This window comes from Lagopus leucura, unplaced genomic scaffold, assembly GCF_019238085.1.
Source record: "Lagopus leucura isolate 7727_CA_CO unplaced genomic scaffold, USGS_WTPT01 Super-Scaffold_100015, whole genome shotgun sequence".
Classification (NCBI taxonomy): Eukaryota; Metazoa; Chordata; class Aves; order Galliformes; family Phasianidae; genus Lagopus; species Lagopus leucura.
The window spans coordinates 10,542,146-10,557,466 of record NW_024962269.1 but is presented as its reverse complement, the minus strand read 5'-3'; the positions used below and the strand labels follow the sequence as shown (position 1 = coordinate 10,557,466).

Here is a 15,321-nt window from a genome sequence, read left to right as displayed (position 1 = left end):
TGTATAACCAAGATGTTATAATTGCAATATAATCAAAAGAGTAAGGCAAACAAGGATCACAAAAGAGAATAAGTAGAAGAGCTTACCCTTGGGTTGAGCTCACTAGAAGATATCAAAGAGGAGGATCTCCAGAAGAGATCCTTCCCCTCTGGTAGCCAGCTCTTAAATAGGTCCAGGAGGGGTGGAGCCTGGCTCCACCCCTTCCGGTAGCACAGGTGAATTGCCCTCACCTGTGCTCCTCTGGCTGACTCATGGCTCACCTCAGGTGATCAATCAGAGGTTCAGGCCGTGACTTAGCAGTTCCCATACAATGCATCACACCTGCTGACCAACAGCTTCTGCCCAAGGCAGTTTGCAGCTGGGTAGCTTTTGTTTTTTTTAACATCTTTTCCCTATCTCCCTTTTGAAAAAATTCTGTAGTTGCTATGGAAATGGTCTCATCAGTATGGGTGGAACATAGCAGTGCCAGCCAGAACTCCCTGCAGTTCCCAGTTGACACCAGTGCCCAGGAACTGGCTGTGCTGGAAGTTATCCCAAGCTGCACAGGATCTGCTGCCACATCCCTGCCTCAAACACCACGCATGAAGCTCGTTTCACAGCACCTCTGCACGCTTGGCAATGAGCAGGATGCAGATGTTGAGCTGGGTGCTTCCCCAAGCATCCATCTCCTGCAGCAGGGTTTTTCCTACATTTACATTGATGCTGCCCATCTCTCATCTCCATCCTCGTGCATCAGCTGTATGAGCAGCCTCAGAGTCTGCCACACAGCATGTCCCCCCTCTGCCTTGGTCCTGCAGCATATGGGCAGTGCCATCATGGTACTGAGATGCACTATTGCACATCCATGGGGTGAATGCTAGGCTGAGTTTAGCACAGAGCTGCCAGATCCTGCTTGTCCTTTGGGCACAAGTCCTGATTAAAGTCCTAAATCAACACTTTGCATCCTCAAGCTTCAAGAAGCACATCAACATTGGGAGCTATGTGCACCTTCAGCCTTGCCTACATGTTCTCCCAGAAGAATGCACTGCACACAGGAGAGAAGAAAGGGCTGAGCTGTTACTGAGCCACATACCCTTGGTCACAGATGCTGCAAAGAGGAGCCAGTGCTCCAGTGATGCATGCTGTCATTTCTGGCCCAGATTTAATAGGCTCAAGACCTAAAGCACAAAGCAGCAGAAAAAAAAAAGTGCTTCCCACCCTGATCATCTTAGTGCATACCAGAACCTCTTTGTTCCCTGCTCCCAGAAACATCACTGCACCAGCCCAGAACATTTTGCTCCACAGTTTTGGCAACAAGTGCCATGCAAACCTGCTTGCAAAGCAAAGAAGCAATCTGCAAATCTGCAAAGGTTGGAAAAGACCACTGAGATCACCAGGTCCAACTCCAACCCACCCCACTGACCACATCCCTCAGTGCCACATCTCCACAGCTCTTGAATACCAGGAACAGTGACCTCACCACCTCCCTGGGCAGCCTGTGCCAATGCATCGCTGCTCTTTCTGAGATTCCTCCTGATATCCAGCCTGAAGCCCAGCTGTGTGTGGACCAGGAACAGCAAACACAGGGAACTGCAATCCTTTAATTGCATCACATCACTGAAACCGTGATCTCATGACACTATGTCTCATCACTGTCCTCATCCCAGTGCAGAGCCCCATATCCCCACACTAATCCTGCTCCCACAGCCCCTTTCCCACCACACCATCCCAACAGTCCTGACCCCAGAAGTGGAGCATACACCACCCCATCATCCAAAAAAACTGAAGCACAGATAAACAACTTATCCATCATCCAGCAGTCCATCTTAAGATGCCACTTCTCCAACACTCACTCTTTCAGCATCCTTATCTTGCCCCACAAAAACCTCAGCAGCACCTCCCGTGATGAGGCTGGCTCAGCCCCAAAGCTGATATTACCTATCCATTGGAAGAGCAGTGTATCAGGGTTGGTTCCTTGGGCACCCAGAGTCCCCATTGTGCCCATCCCATCTGCCCCTTAGACACCAGCAGCACCCAGAACCTGCACACAACACAGTGCTGCCTCGGCCCCAGCCGATATACGGCAAATAAGATTACAACAAATATAAACTAATAATACAGCTGTCAAGGCAGATTAGACTGCACAGTGTAAAAAATTGCAGGGCTGTTTAGTCACAACAATATAAGATTAATTTATCAATACAGCTTATGTGGCGCTGGAGAGATAGCAAATTGAGTAAGTGAATCTTTTCTACACCTTGTGGGGAGGGGGAGCTCCCAACCTGCTGGGTGCAAGGGTCCAGATACCCACGAGGATGCACAGGATAGGAACAGCTTGGGGCAGCCACGTGGCTCTCCCAGCTCAGGTGTGATGACGGGATGCCACACATGCATTTATTTACCTAATATTTCCAACTTTCGGAATTAACATATGCAAAAATATGCAAAGCCACCTTTCGGGGGTTCCAGCCCTGCCAGGCACAGTTGGACCATCTTTCAAGGGCGCCCACAAAGCGAGCACGCAGCCAGCAGCCCCTCAGAAGATGCTTCTGACTCATCCTCAGCCCAGAAGATACGACCCCAGTAAGCCCGTATCATTCCACATCCCCCCTGCTTTGCCACCCACGGGTTAAAAATGTGCAAGTAAATAAATAGCTGCAGTGATAACGAGCCAAGGTTTCGATCTGTGAAGGTGAGAGCACAGCAGCAGCCGCCGATACGAAGGAAGCGCCCGTTTCTATAAATATTGAAATCCGGTAATTATCATCATTAGAACTAGTTGTGATTTATCCGCAGCTCAATCCCAACAAGTAAAAATGGCATTTATTTGCCACAATTAGAACAGCTAAAAATACCTCCTGAACCTTGCCTGGCTTCAAAAAAAAAAAAAAAAAACAAAAAAAAACATCCCATGAGTGGTCTTAGCTTTGGGTTTGGGTGGGGAGCAATGCAAGAGGTGAACAAACCCTGTGTTCCCCCCAAGGGGCACTGAATCAAAGTCCCGTCATCTTTCAGAAGCTATTCCCAGCTCCACAGCTCCCTACACAACACAACATTCCCCCCAGCAAGCTGCAAACATAGAATCATTAAGGTTGGAAAAGACCTCTACGGTGATGATCTTAAACCAACAGTTGACCCATCACCCTCACGCCCACTAAACCATGTCCCAGCATGTTGCATCCCTACAGTATCTTTACATTCACAGACAACTACCGAAGAGGCAGCACACTGATGCCTTTAGTCTATATCACAGCCCCAGGCAGGAGGTTCCCCCATCAGATGGCCCCAATCCCCCCAAGGCTTTCTCCAGCTGCTCCAAGACAGAAGGTTTCCCTGAGGAGACGTGCCTGACTCCACAGGTCAGAGATGTTCTTTCCAACAGCCACACTGAATATTTTCCCCACTTCTTCAGTAATAGCCAGAAAAACAAGCTGTGAAATGGGCAGCTTGACAATTCCATGCTGCACAGGGGCAAAGGTGACCAGGTGCCAGACCCATGCTGCAGCCTGGGGACACCTCCAGCCACCATCCCCTCATCCCCAGCAAAGATCCACCCCAGTCTCCTCCCACAGTAACCTGAACACCCCAAGGACTTTTTTTTCCCCCCCCTCTTCTTTCTCTTTCCACCACTATTTGCTCAGGAACCTACAGCCTATTTCCCCTCCTTTCAGCAGCATCCTATCCAAGGCAAACCAAACTAATTTTAAGAGTAAGATTTGGCAAGACACTATATCAAATGCTTTACTAAATCCAAATATATTAGGATTTCCACGTTCTGCTCAGCCACTAATTTTGTGATTCCATCAAAAAAGAAAAAGCAATCAGGTTTGTCTGGCAAGATTTATTCTTCCTAAATCCCCGCTGTTATTGCTCATGCTTTCCTTATCCTCTAGTGCTTCACTTTCTTAATACTGTGGGACTGGAAGTGTTTGCTGGAAATTTATTTTTTGCTATTTCTATGGATTTCTAAAAATCTGCCTCTGCTCTCCTCCGCTGCCCCCTGCTTTCCCCACCTCTATCAGCATCCCTGTGCTGCTGCCATGCATCTGCTCCAGCTTTCACAAGGTACCACGTGCCAGTGTTAACACACAACCAGCCTCAGTCATAAGATGCTGGGAGTGGGGAAAAAAAAAAAAATAGGGAAAAAAGCACAATTGGCAGCAGGATAAAGGTCTGAAGGATAGAGCAAGCTGGGTCAAACCCAGGTTCAGTGCAGAGCGTGGCCAAGAGGCTGAACAGTTTATTAGTGCCCAAAGCATCACCCTCCTACTTTACTCCATAGCATTGCCCTTTATCTTGAATCAGACTGGACTGAGCCACAAATGACCCCGGTGGATACATCCCCAGAAGGACAAATAAGGAAAGCAGAGGTTAATCAGCTCTCCCTACTGCTTTGCTCAGTGGGGAGCCAAGGGGAAGCCTCCAAACCCTGCATGGAGGCAGTTCATTGCCAAGAGCACCATCCCCAGATGCACCAGCGGCCCCATCCTGCTGCAGCACCAGCCTCGAGCAGCTGGGAAAGAACTCAGGTGTCTGACTGCAAGGTGATTGCTGCTCCTGCTCATTAGGAGGAAGGCAGCTCTGCTTGTACACACCCAGCTCCTGCTCTCCAAGCCCTTGCACACAGCAATGCTCAGCATTCTCCTAACTTAACAGCAGCTGGCATACCGACCCCACGGCTCTGCATCAGCTGTGTGCACCCAGCAGAACACCTGTCCATGCTAAAGACCCTGCTCTGCCACCAGCTCCAACCACAGCAAAGACACAAACAACAGAGTCTGCAGCACTGAGCTGGCAGCACCACACTGGGTTCCTGCTCACCCCCAGGTTCAGGTCTGTGCCTCGCCCCTTGCCCCAGGTTTTCACAAGGGAAAAAAACCACAGCACAGCCATCCCTGCAGCTCATTGGGAGCTAGAGCTCAGCAATGGGGCAGCAGCAGCACCCCAGCAGATGGCCGTTTCTGTAAGGAAACTCCACTGCTTGCAACTCCTTCAGTGCTCACATGAAAAAAGAGAAAACAAAATGGGCATGGCAAAGCTGGGTCAGGAGATGACCCTGAGCACTTGAGGGATAATGGAGATTTTTCTCTTTGCTGTGGCTATTTTTACATCTCAAAAACTAATGCAGTCCTGGAGGAGCAGTGCTCTCCATGAGCCCATCCCTGCAGCCCCCCCAGGTCAGGGAGCTGCACAGGGGCTCAGGATTTACTGCTGATGGGACAGAGGATTTACAGGAAAGGGGCACTCGAAGAGGACTTGGAGCAAAGCACAGCTGATTTATGGGGTCAGCAGCAATTTACACAGGAGGTAACAGCACTGAGGAGGCAAGAATTTACAGGCACAAGGGAGAAGTCCTTTTTATTGGTGCTTATTGGGAAATGAGCATCTCCTTTGCTAATTACCGTGACCCAGAGAGGCACATGGGAGCAGCTGGATTTGCCACCAATCTCCCCCTTGCTCTGGAGGTTACAGACAGGCCAGCACCAGGGATCCTCCCATTTCACAGCATCACATCTTGGCCACAGCACCCTCAGGGGCTCAGAGCTCAGTCCCAATGCTGCAGTGCTGCTGCTCAGCTCCCCAGTGCTAGAAGCAGGATGAGTGCAGAGATGCATGGATTACACCTGAGCAGAGGCTCAAATGACAGAATATAGAAAGGAGAATATAGCACTGAAAACATACAGAAAGATATGGGAAAAGTTTTCTCTGCTCCACCCCGTTGTAAAATCCTCCCATCAGCACAAACTGCTGAGGCACCTGGGGACATGCAATAGGCCAGAAGCCTCCAGGACCAGATTTTCTACACACATTTGACTTAAAGTTCAGGAACAATTCAAGCCATCCTGCTTTGCTCCCAGCCCTCTCCTGCTCCTCTCGCTATCAGTTGCTCACACTGAAGGCAGCCTCTGCAAAAAATGCATTTGAAACACTTTGTGGCATTTGGACACAGAGAAGGGGTTCACTCAGGCATTGCATCTTGGGCTCTTTTTCCAGCCACCCTCCAGATTCTGTTTTTCTCCAGACTCACAGACACAACTGCCTGACTACAAGCCTAACTTCTGTACAGAGCCCGCTTCTGTTGCAGTACTGACTTGCTCAGCACAAGGGTTGCAGTAGGACAGGTTCCTCTAGCAGAGGGAGGAGAACTCAGGACACAGGTGAGCACTGAGCCTTGCCCAAACGATGTCACAGCTGTGCCCCCAGCAGGCACACAACATCCCACACCAACTGCTGCCTCCACCCCTCTGCCCCAAAGTTTGACTAACACTCAGGAGTATCTTTGCTTTTATAAATCTCTGCCTTTTAATGATGGCTTCAAGGCTCAGAGAAAAAAGGCCCATTAAACTCACTGAATAAGTTAATGGGGCAGAGAGAATCCATTTCATAGCCACCCCAGGCTATTTTCCTCTGGAGCTAAAGCCTGAATAAGCAAAAAGGAAAAATTAAAACTGCACAGCGCTTTGCCAATAAATAACCCCCAGTGTAATCTGCTACAGGCAGGCCTCCATTTGCAGAGATAATGGCATGCAGATCAGCTGCAAAACACCTCCCCATGCAGAGACCACCACCTTTTGGTTGCAATTTGTTGCTCCCAAGAAGACCCCACCTCTCAGCACACCTCATGCATTGCACGCCCTGCAGAGAACTTCCAAGCCTTGCACTACAATGCTCCAGTACCCTGAGACACCTCCCAGCACGTTTGCATCCCTGCCTCCTTTTCCCCAGCCCTCCTGGCTGCTTGCTCCCTCCCCCCAGTAGCGCCTTAGGCTCATCCCTCCCCAGCTCACACACAGCTGCTCCTCCTTGCAACACAAGTGCACGTCCCAGAGAGGGGTGGAAAAAAAATTAAAATAAAATCCCTGTTTGTAAATGTTGATCCCGCTAGACACGGCTTGTTTACTATTTAATATTTAAAGATGCTAATTAAGTCTCTGAATAAATAAATCTCTGCTCCCAGTGCTTCTTGGAGCCAGGGAATACTCTCATGGGGCAGGGCAGCACAAAACATAGCAGGACAAGCACAGCCCACCCAGGGGCTCCACGTGAGTTATGGGGTCTATATATACCAGTATGAAGCAGCAACACCAAGCTCAGCTCAGGCCAGGAACATCAGGGAACACAGCTCAATCATACCTACAGGGGAGCACAAGGACCAGGGCTTCTAAAGCAGTAAAGCTCAGACACACTGCAGGAGCTAAGAGCTGGAGCTTCAGGGAGTCAGACTGAGTCCATAGAACCAAGTAACAGGAAAAGACAAGAACAAAAAGACAATAACAAGCAAACACACAACCTCCACTGAACACACAGCTCCTAGCACAAGTGCTGCCCAACCCAGAGACCAGACAACCACATAGCTTCATACCTGAGAGCTCCAGCAACTCCTCCACAAAGCACTTCACAGCCTCTTCCCAGAAGCACTGCTACCACCACCACCTGCCCCAGCCTCCCCAGCTGATCCCTTTCTAGCCTCCTTAGGCTCTGCCCCCTCCAAATCAGCCCCAGCTGTGCCCTGCACAGCACCATTAACCCCAAATGAGCCAGCCCAATGGAGAACTCTCTTAGACAGGTCCCTCCCTGCCCAACCAGGGCACGCATACACTTGCATCCCGTAAAAGCCCTGCATATGCTTCCCAAGTTCAGGTTTTGCTCTCAAGGACAGCCTCCATCACCTACCCCAACTCAAAGCAAGTTGCACGGTCCTTCCCAAGACAGCATCAGGCTGCTGTGTTCACCCGGACTTGGCTCTGTGCTGCTCTGCTTTCCCCACTGCAAAGCCCATCCTGGGACGGCTACTGGAGATACAGAAATGTCTACAGCCCACGAGGCTCAAGCTGGGAACACATCCCCAGTGACACTGAGCCACACTGTACTGGCACAGAGAATGTCCCAGGGGAGGGATGCTGGGGAGCCAGGAACACACAGCATCCCTGACTCCATATCTTGCTGAAATCTGCTAGTTTGTACATATGGTCTCCGGTAGCACCTGCATCTGCTCAAGCATTCCCACATTAACACTTGCTAGCAGGATCCATGTGGGTAGAGCTCCAGGAGGGCTACTTAAGGAGCAGCCCTGGACAGCCCAGGTTAGGGCTCCTGTGCCCTGCCACACTCTTCTCAGCCCCCCAGGGACAGACAGGGCCCTCACAGAGGTCGAGGATGAGGTTGCTGGGAACTGTTTCCATGCAGCAGTGAAGCACAGTAGGCTGGGGTGCGTCATCCAGTGAAAGGCAGGAGGGTGAGGCAGAATGGCAAGGGGGATGAGGAGCTGAGATAGGACTGGGAATGGCACCTAGGAGGGACTTACACAGGCTGTGCCAAATCCAAAGCTTTGGTTAAGCAAGCTGTTTCCCTCACCGTGTAGACAGCCTGAAGCTGGGAGAAGAAGAGAGTGGAGGAGATGGCAGGGATGGTCCCTAATGCTCCATTGTCTGCTACAGCAGAGCACTGTGCAGCAGCTGGAGGAAAGCCTGCTGCATTTATAGTGCTGGCCTCTGCTTTGGATTCCCAAAGGCTACATCACATGGAAACAAGATAAAAACGCAGTGTATTTTCCTAGTGCTGCTCTTCCATGCAAGCAAGGTCCAGAGCTACTGCTGGGTGTTACACAGAGAGGACAGGACAGGGTCCCCAGCTTCACAAGAGTGGGACAGGGAATAGGGTGGTGTGGTGAGAATGAAAAAGCACAAGCACATAAATATAACCTGCACCATCCCTGATCTCCCTTTCTCCCCATCCCCATAGTGACACAAGCTGGTTGCTCAATAGCTATACATAAGCAGAGCAATGACTGCTGTGCAGATCTTCCAAGTGGAGTTTAATCCCTGCTCCTTGAAGTGAAGTGAAGCTCTGAGCAAAACCACAGCTCTAAGCAGTGCCCACCACCCTTTTCCTATCATAGCATCCTTCCAGACCCACAAATCATCATCCCTATTCTGATGTTGGGGACCTGTTTGCTGTTGCATTTTGGGACCACTGGGTGTCACAGCCCTTCCACCATGCTGGCAGGATGTGCCCATTGCCAGCAGGGAAGCACTGGGCTCATCTTCGGCCAGCATGCCAGAGGGGTGGGTAGCACTCTTGGGAGCCACAGATGGAGGATGGCTGTTGGGTCACGATCAGTTTCCACCTCTGCGCACTCTTTCTCCATCTCACACCAGGATATCCTCAGCGTATGTCTATGGGGAGAGCCACACAACCTCTCCAGGCTTCCAGGCTCCACCTGACTCCTGCAGGAAAGAGCTAACTGAAAGAGCAAAGAGCATTGCACTCAGCCTGCAGGCAGCCAGAGACAGCTCTCAGCTGTGCCCTCTTCCCTCCACATCCAGGCTTTCCCTGAGGACACCTCTCACGGCTGCCTGATATCACAGGACTGGCAGCTTTATTCCCTCTGTGCCAAATCCAGAGATCAGCTGAAGGATCTGTGTCACCAGCATGCTGCTTGGAGCACTGTTCCACACCTCAGTTTCCCCATCAGCAAAACGGACAGCGACGTGAACAAACATCTTGTGGCTCACTCCCAGCCAGAAGCTGTGACAACACCTGCACGCTGTCCCTATTGGACATATCTCACCCAGCATTTCAAACAGATCATCTCCATGCGGGTCAACACCTTCCAAAAAGCTGCAAATCGCCTCCATTCCTGGCACTGCTGCTGCCACTGCTCCATGGGAGGATGCTCTGCTGCATCCTCTCACTGCACCCAGGGTCGGACCAGGAGGGACCACGGCACAGCAGGGTGCAGAGCCAGGACCTGCCCGGAGGGATGCAGGGATGCTGCAGCCTCACCCGAGCCGTCTCACGCAGCCGCTTGCCCTCTAGCGGCTCAGCCGCCCTCGAAAAGTGGGAGGGGAAAGGCTGGTAAGAGCAGAGAGAAGGAGCACGGGGCAGAAACTCAGGTTGCAACACACTGCCATCGTGCACGACCCACAGCAAGGTCCGCCTCTGGATGCAAAGGATTCGGTTGTGCACCCTTTGATGCAGGAGAGCATTTGTGGAAGCTGCTGTCAAACAGCTGCTTTGAAAGCATCCATGCAACCTATCAAAGCCCCCGCCACAGGAAGCCCAAAGCTCAAAATTACTGCTATTTCACTTCTATGCCCCATAAATAACATGCTGAACAGGTGAGCTGCAAGCATTATTAATGCTCACTGTTGAAAGCGTGGTGGGATCAGGAGTTGGTTCACACCCCACTTGATGGGATGCACCAAATCCAAGCAGAATGAATCAGCAGGCACCCCCTAGCAGCGGGTGCAGAAGGTGGAGTGCTGGGGAGCATCGCTGAGTGCAACCTCTGGGGATCCCAAAGGACACCCAGTAATGGTTTGCTGGGGAGGGGTGCATAGAAGAAGCCACATTTAAAACATCTCTAAGCCCCAAAGAACAGCAAACAGGTCAGCCCTCAGTCTCTTTCCCCCGATCTCTAGTTCTTCCCCAGTGAAATGCCTGTCCTAGCCCTGGAGCATCCTCCCAGTGCAGGGAGAGGAGCTAGCAGGCAGAGCTGGCACAGAGCTCCCCAAACCCCATGGGAGGTGAGGGCTGGGAAGATGTCCCATGCACCCTGAAACCCAGCTGTGTCACCTCAGGACCAGGCCCCAGGCTGAGCTCAGCAAGAAAGTCCTGGGGTGTCTGAGCAGCACAAAGCTGCCTCTACCCTGGAGAAACCCTCAGGTGGATTGTGCAGGGCAGAGACCTACAGACAGCAAGAACTGAGCCCAGCAGAAATCCCGTGCCCCAGGGTACAGACCAGGGGTACAGCTCTCGGTGCCTGATGTTCTCTGCTCTGACGTGGCTTGGCCATGGCTGAGAAAGGCGAGCTGAGCACTGGCCCTGATGGCGAACTTCTCCCAACACCACATCTGTCCCAAATCCTTCTGCTCCGCCCCTGCACAGAGCCTGACAGGCTGCAAAAGTACAGCAGGTCCCAGACGTTGTCTGTGCCAGGGAAACGTATCCATCCAAGACTGTTCCAGCAGAAAGGTCATCAGGGCAGGGCACAGACCCAACAAGCTCAAGCACCAACACAAGTTCAAATGCTCCAAAAAAAAGAGCAACACCTGCCACAGACCTGATCCCACAGCACCCTGGCAGTCAGGATGACTGCTCTCAGCTTAAGGCACCTCCAGGACAACAGGACCATGCCAGCCCTCCTCCTCATCCCAAGCGTCTCTGAACCTTCTTCCATCCTCCGAGCCTGGTGCTGTGCTTCCCTCCCCCCCAGGGATTTCGCTTTGGGACAGCCATTCTGCATAAACAAGGGCTGTGCAAAACAAAGCTGCGTTGAATTAGGGCCCTTTTGAATAGATCCTGCAGCAGCCAAAACCTCAGGGACCAGGAGGTGGGAAGAACAATGGGACGGGATGCTTTGGGGACACAGAGCCTTTTGTCTCCAGAGAGCAGCATCACATGGAGCACAGCAGGACTGAAGCAGAGCAATCCCCAACTTGAGCCCTGTTTGGGTCACCAAAGCAAGTTGTGCTGCTCCCAGGGGGATGCGTGAATACGTGGGTACCACTGGTGCTGGCTCCCAGCTCTCACCCCACACAGCTCTGATGCAGTTCTCCCATTCCCAGCTGTGCCCATGGGATGCAGCAGACGCTGCCATGGGCTGTTCTTGTCCCCAGAGGGAGAACCCTAAGTGAGGTGCTCGCCTTTGGGTGCGCGAGCAAACGGACCCCCAAATCCCACATCCATTGGTGCTCTGTGATGATCCATCTCCTCTTGGATGCACAGATATCCCAAATGGGTGGATTTGCAGGGTATATTTTACCCTAAGAAACTCCATCCTCCCCAGAGAGGTTGCATCAGGGAGCGAGGCAGCCAGACCTGAGCACATCTCCCTGCCTAAAAAAGAGCCAGAGGTGACAAACGCAGGCCACCACCGCCACCTTCCTGGCAGCATCTCCGCAGTGCCATAGCAACAGCTGAGGAGTAGAGAGGCCCAGATGGCAAACTCCTCCATCCACCCTTCCCCATGCAGCGTGCCAGAGCGTGCAGGCGCTGCCCACACTGCCAGCAGGGTAACTCCTGGCATGAGGCAGCACAGGCGAGCCCAGCATCCCCAAATCCTGACAGGTGGGGAGCCGAAGGGGGGAAGCACCCTGGCTGCATGCTGCGTGGCTTAAGCACAGCCCCACAGGTCTTGTTCTGCCTGGATCTGGAAGCAGCAGCGTGAGGCCGGATGGGAGGTCTGCAGCTGGGCTGTATGTCAAGCTCTCGGCTGGGTGGGACCCTCTGCATCCAGAGCCACATCACTGGGGACGAGGTCTAAAAATCAGACATTCCTGGGCTCGCTGGGAAAGGGCAGGGGACGGCAGCCAACCAGCCTCCTTCATCTTCATCTCATGCTCCCCTGTTAACCTGTCCCTGCCTGGATCTGCTTGAAGGCTGTGTGCCACCTGCTCTGCCCCATGGCCCTATGGATCCCAGAGCCATGAGATGTCTGCTAGGCCCCTACATTCTACCCAAAACTAAACCCACCCAGCCCCGAGACTGCTGCGCTCTCCCCAGAAGGAGGATAGGTGGGAAAACAGAAGCAGCAGCAGCAAAGTCAATACAGCACCAAGTGTGAGGTACCTTGCTGTGGGAATCCATGGGCTGGGTGCCTCCATCCTCCTTGCTTTGGTGGCACCCTTCTGTAACCCATCACAAACATGCAAAATAATCCAAAGCTCCCCGGGACCTGCCAGGGAGGGGTGGGGTGGCACAGAGGGGTCACTGCCCTGCACTGATGTGGATATGGAGGCACGTGCCAAGGCAGCTCATGGTGTTCTGTCTCGAGGCTTTCCCTCTCCACACTCTCCCAACAGCCCCTTACCAAGCGGAGCCTCTCATCTGGACATCACTAAGACCTCACTCAGCTCAGGGTGGTTTCACCACCCCGTGTTCCATCTCCCTGCTTGCCAGAAGAGGGTGGAGCAGAGACCACCACTCCTGAGCATGGAGGGTGCTGGACCCGATGTCACTCACACACACCCCACATGAACCTGAGTTCAACCCAGCTCTAAGGAGCTCTTCCTTTACTGGAAAGCAGCCCCATCACCCAACCCATCCCTCTGCTCCCACATGCACCAGCCTCAAGCCACCTCCCCTGGAAGCACAGACCTCCTGGGTAAAGTTTGCACTCACATTCTGTCTCAGCCTCTGGTGGCATTTTGGAAATCATGCCAGTCCTGCACCCACCTGGTCTCAACTCAGAGAGGAGGGTGTTGGGCTGGCAGCAGCTCAGGGGTGCATCCAGCCAAACCTGGCACCTTCTCCTCACCCCCAACACAGAGAGGCTTCTCTCTCAGCATCTCTAGTTGCAGAGCTGAGTCTTTTTCTTCTTTCCTCCTTCTCCTTTTTGCAGGCTGCTTATCAGCATTTTTCAAAGCAGCAAAGACATTTTCTGGGCACAAAGGACCCACGCAGTAACACTTCTTGCAGCAGTTCAGATGTCTGCCTGCCTCTGACAACCCACACCGACACCTTCCCAGAGCTGTCAGCCCCACAACGGGTTAAAACCAAACCACAACAAACAAGGAACACAGGGAAAAAAAAAAACAACACAAGAGTTCCTCCGACTTCCCCATTCGGAGCAAAACACCCCAACCCCACGGCGCAGGATGGATTTGGGGCACCGGGAAGGGAGCTCTGCATGAGTTTTGCCCCAGTGCTGCTTTGCCGGGGAGGCAGCGGCATGGCTGGGGGATATCGGGGCTGGAAATCTGCTTGGACAGGGAAAGCTGCTCCAGTCATTTGCACCCAGCAAAGGTGACAAGCGAAAGAAGCACCGCAATTACTCCATGGCTCTGCTGCAATCGCACTGTGACCAAACGCAACAGACCCGGCAAAGCAACCCTCCCTCCACGCAAAAGAATAAATAAATAAGCCTCCATTACTCATGCCAAACCTTGCTGCATTTAACTGCCAGCATAAAGGATTCCACCTCTTCTCCGCTCAACTCCCACTGGCAACTCGCTCTGGGGGCTGCGTTTCCCTAAATGCTCACATTTCAATTAGCATAAGAATAATGAAACGGCTCGGAGTTCATCTCGCCCAAAAAAAAAAAATGTACTGCAAAATACGGAGCTCAGATTGGAAGCGATGGGGATGGGTTTGCTGGTTTAGTTTTTTTTGGTTGGGTTTTTTTTTTTTTTTATATCCACGCACACAGGGAGGCACGGCGTGATGGATTCGGGAGGAGATCCGTTCCTTTCAGACGGGAATAACGTGGGCTTCGCTACTTGGAGTTGATTTTCCAGATAAACAACGCGCAAACAAACGCCAAGTGCCCAAGCGCTGCTCCCAGCGCTCCCCCCGCACGAAGCCCCTCGCAGCACCGCAGCTGCAGGGCGACAGCGAAGGGACTTCGGTACCCAGGGATGCGGTTCGGTACCCAGGGATGCTGTGCACCGTTCTGCTTCTCTTCCCCCCTCCTCCCCTCCTCCCCCCCCCCCTCCCCTCTCCAACCCCAAGCCTTAATAAGGCGAAAGCACAGATTCCACAGCCACGCGCAGCCTGGCCACGAAAGGCAGCGTTGCTGCGGTGGGTGAAGAAGTGACACGCTAATTAGATCCAAAGTCTGGGGGGAAAAAAAGAGCAAACGGCTCCCAACGCGCTTTCCTTGCCCGATTTGGGTATGTGTGGCGGTGTGTGGCTCTGCCGTGCCGCTCTCCCCCCTCCCTCCGCAGAAGCAAACAGTTAAAGGAAGCAGCAGCTTTAGCATCTTCGCCTGCTGTTCTCTCCCGCTAAGGAATCAAATCCCATTTACTTCATTCCTTTTAAGCCTTGGCCAAACTGTTGCTGGGCTTGGTTTTTGATATATTTTTTTTGGTGTTTTTTTTTTTTTTTTTTCCCCCGATGGAATAAGGGGAAAAACCCGATCGTTGTCCTCCGCAGGGAGAGCGGGGCTGGCACGGGGCGAGCGATGGCACAGCGCTGAGGGCAGCGGAGCCCGGCACACGGGAGAGCAGCCCACTTACATGGAAGTGATGTTCCTTGAGATGTCCGTGATATTGATGCTCGTGTTGCCATTGCTGCTGCCTGAATCCTGCCCTTCCAAGAGAGGGAAGAGGTTCCCATCATCCGGTTTCTTGCAATTGATGTCTGTCTTGCTGCAAAGACAATTAGCAGGGCAAGCCAGCACCGAAAGCAGATAGTCTCCCCAAATGCTCCAGAGCAAAAATACCCTCCAGAAAGTGCACTTGGTAGGGCAAAGAGAGACATCCATCTCCGATTGCTGTTCTAAAAAAGAGGAGGAGGAGGAAAGGGGGGACGGAGGGAGGGGAAGGGGGGGTAAGGGGGGAAGGAAACAAAGACAGAGGGAGGGAAAAAAAAAAAAAAAAAAAAAAAGGAGGAAAAAAA

The 15,321-nt window shown here is 52.4% G+C and overlaps 1 protein-coding gene across 6 annotated transcripts in view; it reads right to left on the bottom strand.

Moving 5' to 3' along the window:
• NTRK3 (neurotrophic receptor tyrosine kinase 3) overlaps positions 1-15,321 on the bottom strand; it is a 178,058-nt gene that overhangs the window by 162,057 nt on the left and 680 nt on the right. For 3 of the 6 annotated variants that reach the window (XM_042875622.1, XM_042875617.1, XM_042875621.1), the window contains exon 1: positions 14,940-15,222. In XM_042875622.1, the coding sequence (XP_042731556.1) occupies positions 14,940-15,187 (248 nt within the window). In that variant the 5' untranslated portion in view covers positions 15,188-15,222. Of the gene's footprint in view, positions 1-7,342; positions 7,403-14,939; positions 15,223-15,321 lie in introns of those variants that run through there. The other 3 variants (XM_042875619.1, XM_042875618.1, XM_042875620.1) reach the window with 2 other exon arrangements.